Source organism: Rhinoraja longicauda, chromosome 1, assembly GCF_053455715.1.
Source record: "Rhinoraja longicauda isolate Sanriku21f chromosome 1, sRhiLon1.1, whole genome shotgun sequence".
Classification (NCBI taxonomy): domain Eukaryota; kingdom Metazoa; phylum Chordata; class Chondrichthyes; order Rajiformes; family Arhynchobatidae; genus Rhinoraja; species Rhinoraja longicauda.
The window spans coordinates 26977764-26998919 of record NC_135953.1 but is presented as its reverse complement, the minus strand read 5'-3'; the positions used below and the strand labels follow the sequence as shown (position 1 = coordinate 26998919).

The following is a 21156-nucleotide window of genomic DNA, read 5'->3' as shown; positions in this document are numbered from 1 at the left end:
ATTGTGTTCAGTCTCTTCTGTTATACAGTAAGTAATTTTATGCAAATCTTTGTTTTGCAGGCAAAGCAGAGAGAACACCATTCCCATTTGTGAGGGACTCGAGTGTGCAGGGTTGTCAGGTCAGTATTATGTTCAATTACCCTATTTGTGTACAAAACAAGTGAAGGTGTTTTATTATAAAAGTATTGTGTATCTTGCCAATTTCAAACTCTTTCTTCACATCCATTTTGTTCAATAAACAGGGCTGGAACTGATTCTTTAACTATTTTATTTGATGCTTGCAACTAATTTATTTCTTCAAATATTATTTTTTCTATTGGGGAATTCTTGTGAGAATCAGGGCTCATTGGCATGTGTGTTGGAAGGAGCAACCTGCTCATTCCTTAAGGTTGCCTGATGAGCATTTCTGTGGATTAGGTTTCAACCATGTGAGCAGATGAATAATGAAGGGCCTGGACAGAGTGAATGTGGAGAGGAAGATTCCAGTGGTGGGAGAGTCTACAACCAGAGGCCATAGCCTCAGAATAAAAGAAAGGTGATGAGCCTCAGAACAGCCTCAGAATACCTTAAGAAAGGTGATGAGGAGGAATCTTTTTAGTCAGGTGGTGATGAATCAGTGGAATTCATTGCCACAGATGGCTATGGAGGCCAAGTCAGTGGATATTTTTAAGATGGAGATTGACAGATTCTTGATTAATAAGGGTGTCCTTATGGATAAGGCAGGAGAATGGGATTAGGAGGGAGAGATAGACTAGCCATGGTTGACTGGTGGAGTAGACTCGATGGGCCGAATGGCCTAATTTTACTCCGAATGAACTCATGAACACAGTTGCATTTTGTTTATTTCTGAGCCCAAAGTATTCGGATCACCAAAAGATTCCACCAGACTTTGGGAAACATTGCTGAGATCTCATCTGCCTGAAAGAATACCTCACTTTAAAATTGTGACTGCATAACAATGTAGTTGGAGGTGTTTGCAAAATTTTAAACCCTGCCCTGTTGAGTATTCAATTAAGTCTATTTGCCTTCAAATGCGAACACTGCAAGAGGAAGTTAAACTGCCTTTATGTCCATGTAATTCATTGAGCAGTGAGCTCTTGATGGGCTTGGTGGATTCACAGCATTTAGCCACGAGGAGGTGGATTAGTAGCCAACGTAAAACACTTGAAACCTTCACTCAGCAGCTTCATAGTCTCAGATGATGCTCCATTGGAATATTAATCGATCAAAAAAAATGAATTTTGAAGTTCATATTTGCTCCATTTTCCAGCTGTAATGAAGATAAAGTAATATGAAGGGACAAACTGGAAGATGCCAGCATTATTGGGCTTATTCCAAAGATAGACACAGTGCTGGTGTAAATCAGCAGGTCAGGTAGCATCTCTGGAGAAAATGGACGGGTGGTGTTTTGGGTCAGAACCCTTCTTCACGCTATCATTGGGTTCATTTAGAACAGAGATGAGGAAAAACTTTTTCAGTCAAAGAGTTGTGAATCTGTGGAATTCTCTGCCTCAGAGGGCAGTGGAGGCCAATTCTCTGAATACACTCAAGAGAGAGCTAGATAGAGCTCTTAAGGATAGCAGAGTCAGGGGGTATGGGGAGAAAGCAGGAACGGGGTACGGATTGAGAATGATCAGCCATGATCACATTGAATGGCGGTGCTGGCTCGAAGGGCCGAATGGCCTACTCCTGCACCTATTGTCTATTGTCTATTTTGCAGCATTGAGAATCACACAATTTTAAGACATTTTTTTGCTGTTTAACTTGCCTGAAAAATGTAATTACATGTTGTTACTTACCTGACCATATACCTATCAAATGGCATTTTACGTGGGTATTAACTGTTTATCCTCTGCTGTGCTTAAAACATTGGTATAGAAATATAGTTAGAAGGTTCGAAACTCAGGAGTTCACAGCACTATTTAAAATGTGCAGCATAAAAGTAGATTTGGGGGGAAAAAAGAAATCAGTGATGTTATCGGAGTTTACCTAACTATCATTAATAATATGCAAGTAGCTGATTTCTATATGAAACCTGGCATTCTCAGGGTCTGGTGACTATAATTTCTGGTTAAGAACCTTAACTGATCTCATCGATTCTTGCAAACATAATTGCTCCAATGGTTTGGAACAGGGCTATGGAACGTAGAGAAAGTGCAGTTAAATATTAATCTTCAAGGAAAAGAGACTTTGTAATACATTTTGCAAAAATTAAATTAATCAGTGAGATGACAGATTTATGTACTTGCTGATATAAGACCAAAACTTAAAGCTTCCATTGAACAATGAAGCAGTGTGACTGGTGGAGGAAATGCAATATTTTCATTAATTTGCACCGAAATGGAAAAGAGGTAAATTAGGATGCACAGCTGAAGAAAATCAAAAGACATAGGAGCAGACTTAGGCTGTTTGGTACATCAAATCTGCTCCAACATTCGATCATGACTGACCTATTTTTCCCCACTCAACCCCATTCTCCTGCCTTCTCCCCGTCACCTTTAATACCCTTAAGAATTAAGAACATATCCACTTTAAAAATACCCAGTGACTTGGCCATGTTGTTGCCTCAGGCCTCGAGCTTGGCCCAGAATGACCTCTTGGCATCCTTAATGGTTTTGCAAAGGTCATTGACAGATTTCTCAGACCGATCAAGATCATTTGACTTGAACATTGTGGACTTGGACAGCAGCTCTGATGTATCCCAATAGGATGCTTTCTATGGTTTATCTATAGAAATTGGTAACAGTAATTTGGGATGCTCTGAACCTCATTAGCCTTCTGAGAAAGTAGAGGTGTTAGAGTGCTTTCTTGACCATAGCTTCAATGTGCTTGAACCAGGACAAATTGCTGGTGATATTTGCACCATGAACTTGAAGCTCTCAGCCATCTCCACTTCAGCACCATTGATGTAGACTGTGGCATATACTCCACCTCACTTTCTGAAGTTAATGAGTCACTCCTTCATATTTCTGACATTGAGGGAAAGATCACATATGTTACTAAGATCAGTTTTCTTCCTGTACTCTGTCTCATCGTTATTCGAGATCCGAACTACTAGGCTGGTGTCATCTGTAAACTTGTCAATAGTGTTCGAGAAAAAAATTAGCTGCAAAGTTGTGAGTGTATAAGGACTGTAGTATGGAGCCGAGTACGCAGCCACGCAGGGTACTGCTGCTGAGAATTACCGTGGAGGATGTTTTGCCTATCCTTGTTATCTGTGGGTCAGGAGGTCAAGGATCCATTTGCTGAGGGGGTGCTGAGTCTAAGGTCCAAGGTGCTGAGTCTTAGGTACAGGGCCCTAGTGAGACCGCACCTGGAGTACTGTGTGCAGTTTTGGTCTCCAAATTTGAGGAAGGATATTCTTGCTATTGAGGGCGTGCAGTGTAGGTTTACTAGGTTAATTCCCGGAATGGCGGGACTGTCATATGTTGAAAGACTGGAGCGACTAGGCTTGTATACACTGGAATTTAGAAGGATGAGAGGAGATCTTATCGAAACGTATAAGATTATTAAGGGGTTGGACACGTTAGAGGCAGGAAACATGTTCCCAATGTTGGGGGAGTCCAGTACCAGGGTCCACAGTTTAAGAATAAGGGGTAGGCCATTTAGAACTGAGATGAGGAAAAACTTTTTCAGTCAGAGAGTTGTGAATCTGTGGAATTCAGAAGGCAGTGGAGGCCAATTCTCTGAATGCATTCAAGAGAGAGTTAGATAGAGCTCTTAAGGATAGCGGAGTCAGGTGGTATGGGGAGAAGGCAGGAACGGGATACTGATTGAGAATGATCAGCCATGATCACATTGAATGGCGGTGCTGGCTCGAAGGGCCGAATGGCCTCCTCCTGCACCTATTGTCTATTATCTTTTGTCAATAATTTGGAAATCATTTTGTTGGAATTTTGGTGGTGAAGGCAGACCTGTAGTCAATAAGTATGAGTTTGGCGTAGTCCTTCTTATCCAGCTGTTCCACAGATAAAATAGGTTCAGGCAGATGGCTGCTGTGGATCTTTTGCAGTGAATCAAGGGTGTCTAGATGGCGAGAGTTAATGTGTGCCAAGGCCATTCTTCCAAAGCATTTCATGATGGTGGATCCCAGAGCTGATGGATGGTAGTCAGTAAGGCAATGCTTTCTTTGGAACTGGTATGATAGTGGTCTTCATAAATCAGATGGTAACATCAGAGTAGAATAGGGAGATGTTAAAGATACCTGCGAATACACTTGGAATGAAATTTCTTTGAGGAGTTATTGTATTCTGTAACCGGAATAAAATGAGAGAAGGTTGAAGGTATTAGAGTGCTTTGCATTAGAAACATGGAAAATAGGTGCAGGAGTAAGCCATTTGGCCCTTGAACCAGCACTGCCATTCAATATGATCATGGCTGATCATCCACAATCAGTACCCTGTTCCTGCTTTCTCCCCATATCCCTTGATTCCGTTAGCCCCAAGAGCTATATCTAACTCTCTTGAATACATCCAGTGAATTGGCCTCCCCTGCCTTCTGTGGCAGAGAAATTCACAGATTTACAACTCTCTGGTTGAAATAGTTTTTCCTCATCTCACCTCATTTTTCCTGCATCTAGCCTGTCTAATTCCTTAAGAATTTTATATGTTTCCATAAGATCCCCTCTTATCCTTCTAAATTCCAGCCGACATGCACTACCACTTCCGGCTGCTCACCTCCACCCTTGAGGACGCTTTGCACTTGGTCCGTGTCGTCCTGCATCCTGGCACCAGGGAGGCAACCCACCATCCTTGAATCCCGCCTGTGGCCGCAGAAACCCCTGTCCATACCTCTCACGATGGGGTCCCCTACTACCACAGCTCTGCCTGACGTCGATTTCTTCAGCTTTGGCTCGTAGACTTGTTCGCCGCTCAGACTGGCAGTGTCTTCTCACCCGACAGCTTCCAAGTGGGTGAACCTGTTTTCAAGAGGTACAACCCCTGGGGTCACCTGTACTCCAAGCTTCCTTCCCTTCCTCACCTTCACCCACCTTCTCTCTTCCAGTACCTTCGGTGTAATAATCTTGCTGAAGGTCTTGTTCAGGAACGTCTCATTTTCTCAGATGATCCCCGAGGTCATCCAGTTGGCGCTCCAGTTCCCCAACACAGTCCTTCAGGAGCGGCACCTGGACACACTTACCACATTTGTAGCAGCCAGAGGCACCAACGGTGTCCCTGACCTCCCACATCCTGTACACATCACACTGAATCAGCTTTCCTGTCGTTTCCTTATATCGCCTTACCTTCTCCAACTTTTGGCATCGTCTCCTCCCTCAGCCTTCTTGCCGAAGACTCGCGCTTTTCTTGACAGGCCGCTCCCCTCGAGCAAGCCTTGCTTATATTAGCTGTTAAATTTACTAATTGATTAATTAGCTAACTTACCAATTTCCTAATCTAATTGCTCAGCCAATCCCCGCACTCGTTCAGCTGCCGTTCCTCTGACCAACTTGAAGGTGTTTGTTGTAGGCTGACCCGACCGTTTTTTAAAAACCCCCGCTCCTGTAAAAAAAAACTCTGAAAACTCCGAGAGGGATGACCTGCTCAGCCAATCCCCACATTCCTTCAGCTGCCGCTCCTCTGATTGAAAATAATAGGTGCCAGGTTTCCTGTCAATTAAAATGGCCTGTCCTAATATTATGTTGTGACATTTTCATATAGGTTTTTGCACTCCACAGCTGGATTAACAACATGTTTATCCTTTATGCCATTAAGTGGCTCATTAGTTTACTGGGAATAGTGAATTAGGGTCTTTATTTTAGGTGGGCTATGATCAGCCAATTTCTTTAGTGTTATCTCTGAACTGAACTGAGAGGCACAAAAATAGATGCATTAAAATTTCAACTTGCCATTTTGGTTCAAATTTACTCGAGCAGGATGTAGCTGACAGTTTTTTTGTTGCAAATAAAAAAAGGGAAAAATGCACGGTCATGAATGGCATGTTCTACTCATGTACAATACAATACAATACAATACAATATATCTTTATTGTCATTGTACAGGGGTACAACGAGATTGGGAATGCGCCTCCCATACGATGCAATAATTTAATTAGCTAGTCAGTATTAATTTAAACAACAACAACCCAACAAAACAAATTGTAACAGTTTTAAGACAAAATAAAGTGCAAGTAGATCTGTGCTGGATCACTGTGCGTTTTGACCATTCGGCTCAGCAGGAGCGGTTCATAGCAGCTATGGCCCTGGGGATGAAGCTGTTCCTGAGTCTGGAGGTGCGGGCGTAGAAGGCCTTGTATCGTCTGCCCGATGGAAGGAGTTTGAACAGACTGTTGCAGGGGTGTGAAGAGTCTTTGTGGATGCTGGTGGCTTTTCTGAGGCATCGTGTGTTGTAGATGCCCTCCAAGGCTGGGAGTTGTGTTCCGATGGTCCTCTGAGCTCTATGGACTACCCGCTGAAGAGCTTTCCTTTCTGCCTCCGATCTGATCTGATCTGACTGGACAACACGCAAACAAAGTTTGTCACTGTATCTCGGTCCATGTGACAATAACAAACGATACAAATATCCATGCTTTTAAGAATGACTTACACGCCGTAGAAAAGGATGTTAGAAAGAAAATCTCGATGAAAAGCTTTGCTGAAGATAAACGCCAAAATTGGAGGAACAGCGGGTCAGACTGCATCTCTTTAAAAAAAAGGAATAGGTGACGTTTCGAGTCGAGACCCTTCTTCGGAGTCAGCGAAAAGGAAACGCGAGATATAGACGGTGATATAGAGAGATATAGAACAAATGAATGAAAGGTATGCAGAAAAGTGACAAATAAAAAAGGAAACAGGCCATTGTTAGCTGTAGTCTAGGTGAAAACAAGTTACAGACAATTGCACTCAACAGGCTTTGCTGATGTGATTTGTTCAGTCACGAAATATGACTAGTAGGTATTTTTCTCGAGTAAACAATAATAAAAGAAACCAAATCACATTTTTATCATGCCCTCGTCTTTGCAGCTTAGATTCCACCATGTACTGTGTTTATAGACTATGTTAATGACACTTATTATAAAATAAAAACAGAAAATAATGGAAATGTGCAGCAAGTCAGGCAGCATTTGAAGAAAGAGATAATGTTTCAGTTTGAAGACTCTTCAGCTCTGATGAAAGGCCCTTGTCCTGAAAAGATAACTGTGTTTCTCTTTCTACAGATGCTGCTGAGAGTTTCAAGAACTTTCTGTTCATACTTCAAATTTCCCGCATCTGCACTTTCTTGATTTCCATTAGTGGTTTTTAACGGTTTATTAGGCGCACACACCTTCCAGGTGTCAGCCATGGCTCTCGCCCATGAGTGAAATAAGGGCGCCTGGGTCTTCATCTAGGCTTGGGCAAATGTGAGCATTAGAAATGAGAGTGCACTGCAACGTTGAAAGTGCTGTTGTCTGATGAGACTTGAATGATGCTCATGTCTAATCTCCCATGAGGATGTAAGAGATAAAGCATGTTTTTCTGCAGCAGTTTCCTGGATAATATTTATTCCTCAACCACTGGTGTGGTTGTGGTTTGTGGTATCTTATTGTGCACAAATTGGACGCTATGCTTCATCCATTACAATTGCAACTGCAGACCAGTACTTAAATACCTGTAAACACTTGGTGGTCCTGTAGAAATGCGAGTTCTTTCTTTAGATTATTTTAACATGCGACTTGTTATTTTTTTTACTGCGGAGAGTATCATACCCAAATGTGATTTGTTTTCAGCTGAAAACCATCCAAGGACATTTTTTAGCAAAAATGATTTGCCTTTGAATAATTCAATAAGATGTCTGAGCCCAGGCTTCTGTAACTGTTCAATGTACCTCCATGACCATCTGCAATAAATGATTTTTAACCGCTACTTTGCTGGGAATAGTCAATAGAATTCAATATTACCAAGTGAACATGGTTGTGTAGAAAGCCTCAAGAGGAAGAAGCTGTAATAGAATTTTTACGCAGGCAAGTTATTAACTTGGAGATATTCCTGAGCTGACAGACGGTAGTGGCCTGAAATATTATACTGTAATCATTGCATCTTTGTTTCATTTACTTTATTTATTGTTTGCATGAGAGCATGCATATCATTAAAAAAAGTGGCTTCCGCGAGGTGATGTCTCTCTTGAGTCTGAAGAAGGGTCTCGACCCGAAACGTCACCCATTAATTCTCTCCTGAGATGCTGCCTGACCTGCTGAGTTACTCTAGCATTTTTCATATTATTTTATATTTCATATTTCAGATACAGCGCGGAAACAGGCCTTTTCGGCCCACCAAGTCCACACCGCCCAGTGATCCCCGCACACTAACACTATCCTACACACACTAGGGACAATTTTTACATTTACCCAGTCAATTAACCTACATACCTGTACGTCTTTGTGAATAAATACCTTCGATTTGTACCAGGATCTGCAGTTATTTTCTTACAATCTCTCTTGAGAAAGATTCTTATAAAGGCTGAAGTGATGGAGATTATAAAGAGAGCTTTACAAATTCCGCTATTCCTAAAAATAGCATTTTCCTTCATTATATTTTGTAAAAATCTAGAATAAGGTGATCATTTCCTTACGACAAAAATAATTACAGGTTTTATTTCTGTTGAGAATTACAGTGTCTCAAAAAATAGTGGGTTTTGCCCTTTGGCAAAGGTCCTTAATTAAATGCAAGTAATTTTTTTTTGGCAAATTAAATGCCCTTAATTTTTCTGATGAACATGCCATCTCCTGACGGAGGAGAATTGCACAGGCACTCAGAACCCCAAGCACATTGATTGAATTTTCATTTTGAAGTAGCTTTCACAGTAAACTGTGATTGGTGCACTGGTATGTGGGGCCAAATAGCTACTGCTGCTTTAATTTCCTCTTAACTTGATGTTAAATCACTGATAATAATGCACATTTATGTGAAAAGCCTTGGACCTTTTCTGCCCCGCGATCTACCCCTCTTTCTACCCCTTCCATCTCCCATTTTACCCTCCATGTCAACTGCCTACGAACCTTGGTAGAGTCTTTGCTTCCAAGTTCATTTACAAACTGACAGCAGGCTTCCTGAGGGAATGAGACATGGAAGTGGATTGATGAAGGAAGTGGTTATCTTGAGTTTTTGAAGTTTAAGGCAAGCCGGTGGCAGTGGTCTTCCCATGTTTCCTTGCATTTCTTGGTGGTGGAGGTCATGGTTTTGGGAGGCAGTTCCAAATCGGCATGGGCACATGAAGCAATGCGCTTGCTGAGTGTGCAGACTGCAGTGATAGTAATTGGATGGAATGAATGGTAAGAATAGTTGAGAGAATCCATTCAAGTCGGCTGCTTGCTCCGGGATGATGTCAAGTTTCTGGAGTCATAGAGTCAGGCATACAGGCCCTTCAGTCCAACTCGTCCATGCTGATCAAGATGCCCATCTATGCTTGTTCCATTTGCCTGCATTTGACCAATATCTCTCCAAACCTTTCTTATCCATTGGTGGTTTGTTTTCATTATTTCTTCTGTGAGAGAATATGTGGAGATTTTAATACAAGGGAAGAATGTATTACATATTGTTATGTATTGTTTAATATTTATTTAGAATGATCTTACAATCTTTTAATCAATGCATTTAGATGGAAAATGAAATAAATTGTATAATTATAATATGCGGTCCTGGGACAAAAAATAATAATCGCATCTACAGTGGATTAAACTGTGATTTTTAAAGCAAGTTTGCAGCAGTCATGGAGTTAAGTGCAGTAAAGTTATAGGCCCGGGGCATTGTGTACAGTTCTGGCTGCCTCTCTTTAACTGGCAGTCTTGGATTTAGATAGGCTACAAAGATCGAGTACAGAGGAGATTTTGTAGAATGATACCAGTGATGAAGGAACACGGGTACATGGAGAGAATGGGAACACGCATTCTTTTTCAGAGTTGTTAAAGGGAAGGGTGTTCAAAATCATGAAAGGTTTGCAGAAAAATGCTGGAGGAAATGTTTCCACTTGCAGATGGGTACATGAGAGAGGGCACAGTTGTCATTATCAAGAATACTCAGCTTCTAATGTGATGATTCACAAGTTTGACAAGTGACTTTCTAAAAGGATTTGGGTATGTTCTTAAAGGGTGTAAATTTTTAAGATTTTGGAGAAAGAGCAAGAAATTAGATTAACGTGATCGCCTTTACAAAGAGCCAGGCAGAGACAAAAGGCTAAATGGCCTCCCACTGTGTTGTACAGTTTTAATTCATGCTCTTGGTTTGGAAATGTTATTCTTGGAGTTAAACAGCATTGAGAAAAAAAAACATTGCAAATTAAGTCTTAATTAAAATAAGACAGCGTGTTTTAAAGAATTTTAAAGGTCATGTATTACTTGAATTTATGGGAATCCTGCAAGGACTATAAATTCATATCTTTCAGATTTACATAGAATAGGGGTTGGCAGGCAGAAAATATATTGCCATTCCATTGCGACGGAAATGTCTTTGGAATGTAAGCATGAGTGTTGAGGGTAGATAACTTGTGCTGTGAGTTCGCTGTGTGTCTGACCTCGGCTCTAAAGCTTTCAGTTCCTGCAGCAGCTTGTTTCTGTATATCCTGTTTCTGGAGGTCAAAGCAAGGGTCATTGATTTTGGGGAGCAGATTGCTGACAATATCCTGCCTGCTGCAGGTGGCTTATGCAAACAGACTGGTGTTTAAACTTGTGCCCAGTGACTGAGTCGGAGGTTATGCAGACTGATTTGCCATGGATCATAGGTGTAGCAGCATTTATTACAGTGGTATGGTTAGGTTTTAAAAATAAAAAATCGCGTTACACCATGTTAATGGAATGAGGTGGCAACATTAAAAAAATGAAAATGTAACTTTTTTTATTTTTGAAAATAAGGTTTCATCTTGTCAGAAATTTCTCATATTTTCTATTTCTCCATTTCGCCAATCACAAATTCTTGGAGTTGCTTTCAATTTTACTTTTAAATGTTCACACCTTCCTTGCACTTGTCCAATTTTACCCCTATTCTCTAGAAAGCTGAAATTCACCCTGAGAATTTAATAATACTTTAGCCCTAGCCAGCATGGTGGCCATGCAGCTAAAGTGCAAGCCGTCATTCGTTTTGGAGAAATCTATCATTGGGTTGCTGCAGTTCCCAATCCCCATGCACGGCCTAATCTTGCCTTACCTTCCTTCTTGTCAGACATCTACTGGAATCTAAGTGATATAATAAATCTGAGGAACTCACTGTTTTAGAGAATTATTTCCACGGTCTCTGAAATTTTCAGGATTGTTTGATATGTTCAATGTACAGAAAATGCTGGAGGGTAGTCAATAAATTAAAGACAGGGTAGACACAAAATGTCTCGACCCAAAACGGAGCCTGAAGAAGGGTCTCGACCCGAAACGTCACCCATTCCTTCTCTCCAGAGAATGTGCCTGTCCCGCAGAGTTACTCCAGCATTTTGTATCTACCTTCGATTTAAACCAGCATCTGCAGTTCTTTCCTACACAAATTAAAGACAGGGATTGTATCCAAAAGTTCAGATCGCATCGTAAAGGTTTATAGATGTCATCTGGACCTCAGGTTTGGATTACCATCTGATGTTAACTTGGAGATGATAGACAATTTAACGTATAATATTTGCTACTTATTTTCTGTTCTCTCCAAACAGATGGTTTTATTTTTAAATTTAAATCTGGGATCACTTGATGTAGGACCCTAGAATTGAGGATTACATTATGGCAGAGACTGAAAAATGAAATTCTATTAGAGGGCAAATATAGAATGATGAATGGCTTTTAGAAATGCCTTAATCTTCTGGAGAGTTGTTTAAAAAAAAACACAGATGAAAAATTCTTCTGACGTTTCTGACTGGCATATTTAAACAGCCCTGCTAACCTAAACCTTTGATCTTTAGTTTTAGATCTGCTGAGATGCCAATTCAATAACGGGGGGATAATCTTCCATTACAGAAAAAGTACATGTGACGTTTTTGAATGTGTGCCATAATTTTTTTTTAAAGGTTTTTGCTCATGTTTAAAGGGCTTTGAAAACAGTGCCCTCCTTGATATCCTGAATGTCATATTTAACCTTTCTTTTACATTTACAGCTCTCTAATGCACATCAACTTCTCAATATTTATGCAAGTGGTTTATTGTGTATTGTTTGTATATTAATTATGATTTAGTGTTACAGCTGATGGATTATTTTACAGATGAAAGAATAATACATGCACAGTAGATTTAAATCTTTCAGAAATATTTTGTTAATATAAACTGGAAGTAATACAGATTTAGTACTATTCAAAATATATTTTTATAATCATCCGTAGTGCAAATGATTAGAAACCCTCTAGAATCTCAGATGAGATGAGTTTTGGATGCACCTATCGAAGATTCCAAATACTTGCCAAATGCACAAAAGTTATATTGAGTATAAATACATTGGAATAACACATCAACAGTTCTCTGATCAGTGTTTTTAAACTTGATTTTGGGGTATGGTATGGGATACTGAGTAGAAATAAAGTAAATGTTCTTTGATAGTGGGATATGTCATCTGGTATTCCCCAGGGATCTGTACTGTGACCACTTATCAGGACATACAGAAAAAGACATGCAATTTTATAGAAACTTTCAGAAAGACAAAGTACTTTTGAAGTATATTCACTTTAGTACTTTTGGTGACGTGGCAGCTAATTGATACATAACAACCCTTACAAAATGCAATAAGGACGTGCGATTCAGAAGTAGAAGACCATTTGGATAGAGTACTCTCAAGTAGAGAATTCCAGAAATTCACCACCCTCTGGATGAACAAATTTCATATCATTACCGTTGTGAATTGTTGGCCTTTTATTTGTGACAAATAGCTCAATAATGGATACAAAAGATATCGAGGGATATGGGCCAAATGTGGGCAAATATGACTAGCTTAGATGAAGCATCTTGTTCAGCATGGACGACTCGGGCCGATGGGCCTATTCCCATGCTGTATGACTCTTTGACTCTAATCTCATTTGGGAAATGAGTATAAGACTTGTGACAACTCTCTTGTTCTTCCTCAGAAGATGATTTGAAAAAATATTTATCCAAGAGAATGAACAGAGCATAATTTTATTTTTTTTTAATTAAAAAAAAAATTATATATATATATATGCCGCCTTATTTTTAGGCAGTCTTAGCCAGTGACTTACTTCCAAAATGGTGCTGTGGGTTCTAAGCTGTGAGAAGAAGCCAATGTAGGTTCAATGACTCCTCTACAGCTGGGTCAGAAAGTGCCTGAAAGAGCAGCGAGCAGGTAATTTCTGAGGTGATGCACTCCTTCTGCATAAACGCAGGGCTTGTGCATGCTCATGATGCATGGGTTCAGAGTTCTCATAGAACATGGAACAGTACAGCACAGGAACTGCTCCTTTGGTACACAATGTCTGCGTCAAATAAGATGCCGTTAAACAAAACGCTTCTGCTTGCATGTGCTCCACATCCCTCTATTTCCTGCACAACCATATCATAGTGGGGTGCCGCAAGGCTCAGTGCTGGGTGCTGGGACCACAGTTATTTACAATATATATTAACGATTTAGACGAGGGAATTAAATGTAACATCTCCAAGTTTGTGGATGACACAAAGCTGGGTGGCAGTGTGAACTGCGAGGAGGATGCTATGAGGCTGCAGGGTGACTTGCATTGGTTAGGTGAGTGGGCAGATGCATGGCAGATGCAGTATAATGTGGATAAATGTGAGGTTATCCACTTTGGTGGCAAGAATAGGAAGGCAGATTATTATCTGAATGGAGTCAGATTAGGATAAGGGGAAGTGCAACGAGACCTGGGTGTGCTTGTACATCAGTCACTGAAAGTATGCATGCAGGTACAGCAGGCAGTGAAGAAAGCTAATGGCATGTTGGCCTTCATTGCGAGAGGATTTGAGTTGAGGAGCAAGGAGGTCCTACTCTTTTCCTTTGTCCACCTGGTGATCTGTACCCGTGACGAACTTCCAATTAGAGGTTTTTTTTGATAGTCTGGTGTTGAACATGTGAATGACATGGGCTGCCCAGTGGAGCTGATTGACTGTAAGCCCAATGCTCAGTGGTGTCCATTTTGGCCTGGGTGGGAATACTGATTACAATTTCCTTCCAGTGAATTTGGAGGATTTGGATTGTACTGTGTTCACTTTGCCTTCTTGAATCATGAAACATTAAAATTCCGCTGTTGCTATCCTGAACCCAGTTGAAAAGCTACAACATTACATCTTATTGCCATCCTGGAGAATTGATGTTGGGGCAGAGCCTGAGCCTAAGACCTTTCTACCCACATGCAAGTTTGCAACCACTTGCGCCTCAACTCACAAATGAAGGAACGAGAGTTGTATATCCAAGTCTAGGTAAAGTAAAAACACAAGTCATTACAATGGTGGCACAGTGGTGTTGCAGTAGAGTTGCTGCCTTACAGCGCCAGAGATCTGGATTTGATCCTGGCTATGGATGCTGTCTATACGGAGTCTGTCATTTCTCCCTGTGACCAGTGGATTTTCTCCTACACACTTCTCGTGTGTAGGATAGTGCTTCTGTATGGGGTGATTACTGGTCAGTGTGGACATGGGGAGAAGGGCCTGTTTCCACGCTGCATCTCTAAAGTCTAAAGTAAAGTCTGAAGTAGAACATGCTGGAAACATCAGTTTGGCCAACTTTTGTGTATCTGTGTATGTTGGTGGGGAGGGGATTTGATGCTATCAGTTGCTGGGCGGCATGGTGGCGAAGCGGTAGGATTGTTACCTTACAGCGCCAGAGACCCGGGTACGATCCTGACCTCGGGTGCTCTCTCCCCGTGACCTGCGTGGGTTTTCTCCGGGATCTTTGGCTTCCTCTTCTATAAGTTTAAGTTTATACGTTTATTGGCCAAGTATGCATATACAAGGAATGTGCCTTGGTGCTCCACTCGCAAATGACAACACAAACATACAGTTAACAATTAAGAATAAAGCATAACCACATCAAAACAATAAGGATACAACATTACGGTCTAAACATGTGGGTGAAAATAAACCAGAGCAAAAAAGAGACTACAGACTTTGGTTATTGAGTAGAACTATCACTCGTGGAAAAAAAGCTGTTTTTATGTTTGGCTGTGGCTGCTTTGACAGTCCGGAGACACCTTCCAGAGGGAAGTGCTTTGAAGAGTTTGTGGCCAGGGTGAGAGGGGTCAGAGATGATCTTGCCCGCTCGCTTCCTGGCCCTTGCAGTGTACAGTTCGTCAATGGGGGGAAGGTTGCAGCCAACAACCTCAGCTGTGCGAACGATCTGTTCCAGCCTCCGGATGTCGTGCTTGGTGGCTGAGCCAAATCAGACCATGATGGAGAAGGTGAGGACAGACTCAATGATAGCAGTATAGAATTGGACCATCATTGCCTGTAGCAGATTGTGTTTCTTCAGTTGTCGCAGGAAGTACATCCTCTGTTGTTGGGCCTTTTTGACTGTGGAGTCGATGGTGGCCCCTCATTTAAGGTCCCTGGAGATGATGGTTCGGCACAGAGCTTGAGGGTAGAGGGGGAAACATTGTCCAGTCCTGGAGATTTCCGGCTTTTCTGTTACTCCAGACATACAGGTTTGTAGGTTAATTGGCTTGGTAGAATTGTAAATTGTTCCTTATGTGTAGGATAGTGTAAGTGTAGGGGATTGCTGGTCGGCATGCACCCGGTGGACCTGTTATGGGAAATGTCTGATAGTGCTATCAAGCAATATATCGCGAAAGGCCTGTTTCCGCATTGTATATCTAAATTAAACTAAATTAAAATCAATGATTTTTTTCACATGATTCTTTGTATGCAGGAGAAGGAACATTGTAACTGCATAAACTAAATTGGCAGTTGAAAATCAGTATGGGAAAACACAAACTTTGTGTTGCATCCTGTGAAAGGCAAATTGTACATTTAGAGCACATTGAGAGACAACCACGTGTGGACAATTACATTTGTTCAGATATACAGCCGACCAGCGATCCCCGCACATTAACACTATCCTACACCCACTGGGGACAATTTTTTACATTTACCAAGCCAATTAACCTACATACCTGTACGTCTTTGGAGCGTGGGAGGAAACCGAAGATCTCGGAGAAAACCCACGCAGGTCACGGGGAGAACGTACAAACTCCGTACAGACAGCACCTGCAGTCGGGATCGACCCCAGGTCTCCGGCGCTGCATTCGCTTTAAGGCAGCAACTCTACCGCTGCGCCATCGTGCTGCTTGTAATTTAAAGGTTGTTTGTGATTTATTCCTTGATAGCACTACAAGAGACATTTTCCATCATTTTATTGATAATTGTGAGTGGACTGAAGAGCCAGTAATGAATTGAGCAGGATTTCCCCTGCTTTTTGTGAATAGGATATATTAGCGTATTTTTACTTTATGTTAACTTTGATGTCAAATGATATGTGCGTTTCAGCTGTACTGTAGCAATTCTTTTAAGGAGCAAGCTAGTTTTAAACCACAGCTCTTAAACACTGGAGCTGTCTGTATGTTGTCAAAATCTATGTTATTTGGTGTATTTAATGCACTCATACTTCTTGATTTTGGGTTGAGTGAATCAAATTGGCAGAAGACTCAGCTTTGCGACTGAGGAAGTTGTGATCTAACATTTAACTTAGCATATGGTTTAAGATGGTTGAAAATTCCTGCCTTGTCTTTGATACTTTAACTTTGTTGAATGTTCATGCCATTTGTTGATGAATTGTCCACTAGTATTCACATCTGGATGTGATAGGAGCAATAAATCAGAGCAAGAAGTGTGATTTTAAGTAAGAGATCAGGAACCATTATAATGTAGAGGGATTCAGGTTTTGGATGTTGAATCTGGGTCAGTTAAATTGTTGAAGCTCCATAGAATTCTATTTGTTAAGGGTATTTGTTAAGGGTATTAGTGATACATAGCATAGGGGAGTAAATGGACATGAAGTGTAAATTACTTACGACCCAAACACATTTGAGGGAATAAGGTGTTGCTTCTTGCTAATTTTCTACTGCTTGAAATCAATGCATGTTTGCATTGCATCATCCATTGTCTAAAAATAGTTCATTTAACTTTGAATTGTACAGTACAGTTTCATATAATGCAGAACTTGAGATACTGACTGTATAATTTAACAATCTTATAATGGGCTGTGTGATATGATTCCACCAACCGAATTAGTACTCCAACAACTGGTATAACAAAACTTTGTGATGTAGCTGAATGAAGATTGTGCTGTTATGTGACATTATTACGGTGGTTTACCAGATCATTTCAGCGGAATTATAACTTCCCCAACAGTTAGCATTTTCATAAAAGGGGAAGTGAGAAGACTTTTTAAGTATGCCTTGTGCCCAGTTTTGATTTGTTTGCAGTGATCTTGTCACTTCTTACATACAGTGCTTGCCTGTTTGATGTTTCATAATGAACAACAGCAGTTTGCAGTGTGAATGGTAAAATCCTGTTGAAGACATATTGACCGTTGGGACACAGCAACAGCATTTCTGTACAAGAAGAAATCTCAATGCTACTCTAATGCTGCCCAACCATTCTTTTATATATATATTTTTTAAACTCTGAAGTGCCTGCAAAGACATGGTCAAGGGCACAGAAAATATAAGGGAAAATGCAATAAATCAAGCACTATTCGGATGACACCAAACTTGTCTTTCTAAAAGATAGCAGGAGGAAGAGGAAACTGAGGGAGGTAAGATGTTCATGATTCTAGGAAACAATGATTCAAGTAGGAAATAATGAAATGCACTTTCAGCTCAATGTGGAAAGCAACATTTGAAAATGACTGCCATTGTATGTGCATCACCACTAATAGAAAGTGTAAGAAAATAACTGCAGCTGCTGGTACAAATCGAAGGTATTTATTCACAAAATGCTGGAGTAACTCAGCAGGTCAGGCAGCATCTCAGGAGAGAAGGACTCGAAACGTCGCCCATTCCTTCTCTCCTGAGATGCTGCCTGACCTGCTGAGTTGCTCCAGCATTTTGTGAATAAATACCACTAATAGAAATGTTTACTTAAAAATGAAAGCATTCAGAGCGAATGCAGTTGTAAGTCTTTGTAACCTGCCGAAGGGCCATGCCCTCTCAGTGTTAAAATGTTGGCAGAAAAATTGGCTGCAGTTCCTACTGTATTGTATTTGTGTATTGATGTGTTTCATGATATTTTCAGGTTTATAATTAAAAATGAAATGTAGCTAGTAATAGAGGGCAATTTCACATCACTCACACCCCCTTTCCCAGTCGAGTTACTTTTTGCCTGCGGGGAGTATCCCAAATTTTTTTTGGTGTCTTGAATCTCAAGTTAACTTTACTACTTTCTCCCAGACCCTGAGAATTGGTGTGCACGATAACAGGCGGATGGCAGAGAATTTAAATGCATAAAATAACAGATTGTTTGGAGAAACTGAATTATTAAACACCATGTCATTTATTAAGAACACCTGTTTTTCTTCTATTTACATTTTAGGGTGGAGTTCATCTCCTTTGTTCTGCAGACTATTTTTGATTTATCCTGTTTCTCTGTCGTAAAGACGTATTGTTTTTTAAGGTTATGGTGGAGTGGAAGTTCTTCCTTCTGCACACAGAGCAGTGTTGTGGGTTACAATCTATTTCCGAAATTCAGTTTTATTGAAGTCCATGGAACCAAATTTCAGAAGTGATACATGATATGCAGCCACCAGTAAACATGCAAGTTTAGTGCAAGCTGCAGAAGAGCAAGCTGTGACAATGGAGTGCAAAGAATCTCCTGCATTTATTTTCCCTTGTTTGAGTTTCCTTTGCTCATTCCAGTTTACAGACTACAGCCTCAACCTTCTATCCATCTGCTTCAATCCTTCCACAAAGAATATCTCAGGAAGTGTTTCGCTTATCCTCATCATATTTTGCTGGCTTACTTTTGAAATTGAGTTTTCTTGGTTCAAAATTGAATTGTTAACAAAAATGTTACCTGTAATATCTAATAATAATAATAATAATAATAATACATTTATTTTATATAGCGCTTTTCAAGATACTCAAAGACGCTTTACAAAGCAAACAAGACATAAAAACAAACAAACGAACAAAAGATTTGTCCTGATCTAGAGAAAATAAACATAGAAACATAGAAAATAGGTGCAGGAGGAGGGCATTTAGCCCTTCGAGCCAGCACCGCTATTCATTGTGATCATGGCTGATCCAAAGAGGAAGAAAGATTCTAAGGGGAGTAAGAGGCAAGGCTGACAAGGGAAGTTAGAGATGGAATAAAACTTTTTTTAAAATGTATAAAACAGCAAAGAGTAGAGGGAAGCCAGAGGAGTGGGCAACTTTCAAAGAACAACAGAAGATAGCAAAAAGGGCAATACGGGCTGAAAAAATGAGGTACGAAGCGAAGCTGGCCAAGAATATAAAGAAGGACAGTAGAAGCTTCTTTTGGTATGTTAAGAGAAAAACATTAGTAAAGACAAATGTGGGTTCCTTGAAGGCAGAAATGGGTGAAATTATTATGGATAACAAGGAAATGGCGGCAGAGTTGAACAGGTACTTCGGATCTGTCTTCACTAAGGAAGACACAAGCAATCTCCCAGATGTACTAGAGCACAGAGTATCTGGGGAGACAGAAGAACTGAAATAAATTTCCATTAGGCGAGAAATAGTATTGGTAGACTGATGGGACTGAAGGCTGATAAATCCCCAGGGCCTGATGATCTGCATCCCAGGGTACTCAAGGAGATGGCTCAAAAAATCGTGGACGCATTGGTGATCATTTTCCAATGTTCAATAGATTCCAGATCAGTTCCTGTGAATTGGAGGGGAGCTAATGTTATCCCACTTTTCAAGAAAGGAGCGAGAGAGAAAACGGGGAATTATAGACCAGTTAGCCTGACATCGGTGGTGGGGAAGATGCTGGAGTCAATTATTAAAGAGGTAATAACGGTGCTTTTGGATCAGCAAAAGGATTGGTTGACTACCTTCTCGAATTTTTTGAGGATGTGACAAGTTAAATGGATGAAGGGGAGCCAGTGGATGTAGTGTATCTAGACTTTCAGAAAGCCTTTGATAAGGTACCATGAGGTTGGAGAGCAAAATTAGAGCACATGGTATTGGGGGTAGGGTATTGACATGGATAGAGAATTGGTTGGCAGACAGGAAGCAAAGAGTAGGAATAAACGGGTCCTTTTCAGAATGGCAGGCAGTGGAGAGTGGAGTGCCGCAAGGCTCGGTGCCAGGGCCACAACTATTTACAATATATATTAATGATTTGGAAGAGGGAATTAGAAGTAACACTAGCAAGTTTGCGGATGACATAAAGCTGGGTGGCAGTGTGAACTGCGAAGAGGATGTTAGGAGGTTGCAGGGTGCCTTGGACAGGTTGAGTGAGTGGGCAGATGCATGGCAGATGCAGTATAATGTGGATAAATGTGAGGTTATCCACTTTGGCGGCAAAAATAAGGAGGCAGATTATTATCTCAATGGTGTCAGATTAGGTAAAGGGAAAGTGCAACGAGACCTTGGTGTCCTTGTACACCAGTCACTGAAAGTAAGCGTGCAGGTACAGCAGGCAGTGAAGAAAGCTAATGGCATGTTGGCCTTCATAACGAGAGAATTTGAGTTCAGGAGCAAATAAGTCCTTCTGCAGTTGTATAGGGTCCTGGTGAGACCACATCTGGAGTATTGTGTGCAGTTTTGGGTCTCTTAATTTGAGGAAGGACGTCCTTGCAATTGAGGCAGTGCAGCAAAGGTTCACGAGGTTAATCCCTGGGATGGAGGGACTGTCATATGAGGAAAGATTGGAAAGACTGGGCTTGTATTCACTGGAGTTTAGAAGGATGAGAGCAGATCTTATAGAGATGTATAAAATCATAAAAGGACTACACAAGCTCGATGCCGGAAAAATGTTCCCAATGTTGGGGGAGTCCAGAACCAGGGGACACAGTCTAAGAATAAAGGAGAGGCCATTTAAAACTGAGGTGAGAAGAAACTTTTTCACCCAGAGAGTTGTGAATTTGTGGAATTCTCTGCCACAGAAGGCAGTGTAGGCAAATTCACTGGATGAATTTAAAAGAGAGTTAGATAGAGCTCTAGAGGCTGGTGGAATCACGGGATATGGGGAGAAGGCAGGCACAGGTTACTGATTGTAGTTGATTTCTGATTAACATGTGCGGTCACTGCCTGGCCTTATAGACAATAGACAATAGGTGCAGGAGTAGGCCATTCAGCCCTTCGA

At 40.9% G+C, this 21156-nt stretch overlaps 1 protein-coding gene across 16 annotated transcripts in view; it reads left to right on the top strand.

Annotated features, from left to right (window-relative positions):
* Positions 1-21156, top strand: part of tcf4 (transcription factor 4) — a 544855-nt gene that overhangs the window by 270218 nt on the left and 253481 nt on the right. For 15 of the 16 annotated variants that reach the window (XM_078422241.1, XM_078422913.1, XM_078422070.1 and 12 more), the window contains one exon: positions 61-119. In XM_078422241.1, coding sequence (XP_078278367.1) covers positions 61-119 — 59 coding nt within the window. Of the gene's footprint in view, positions 1-60; positions 120-17421; positions 17642-21156 lie in introns of those variants that run through there. The other variant, XM_078423158.1, reaches the window with a different exon arrangement.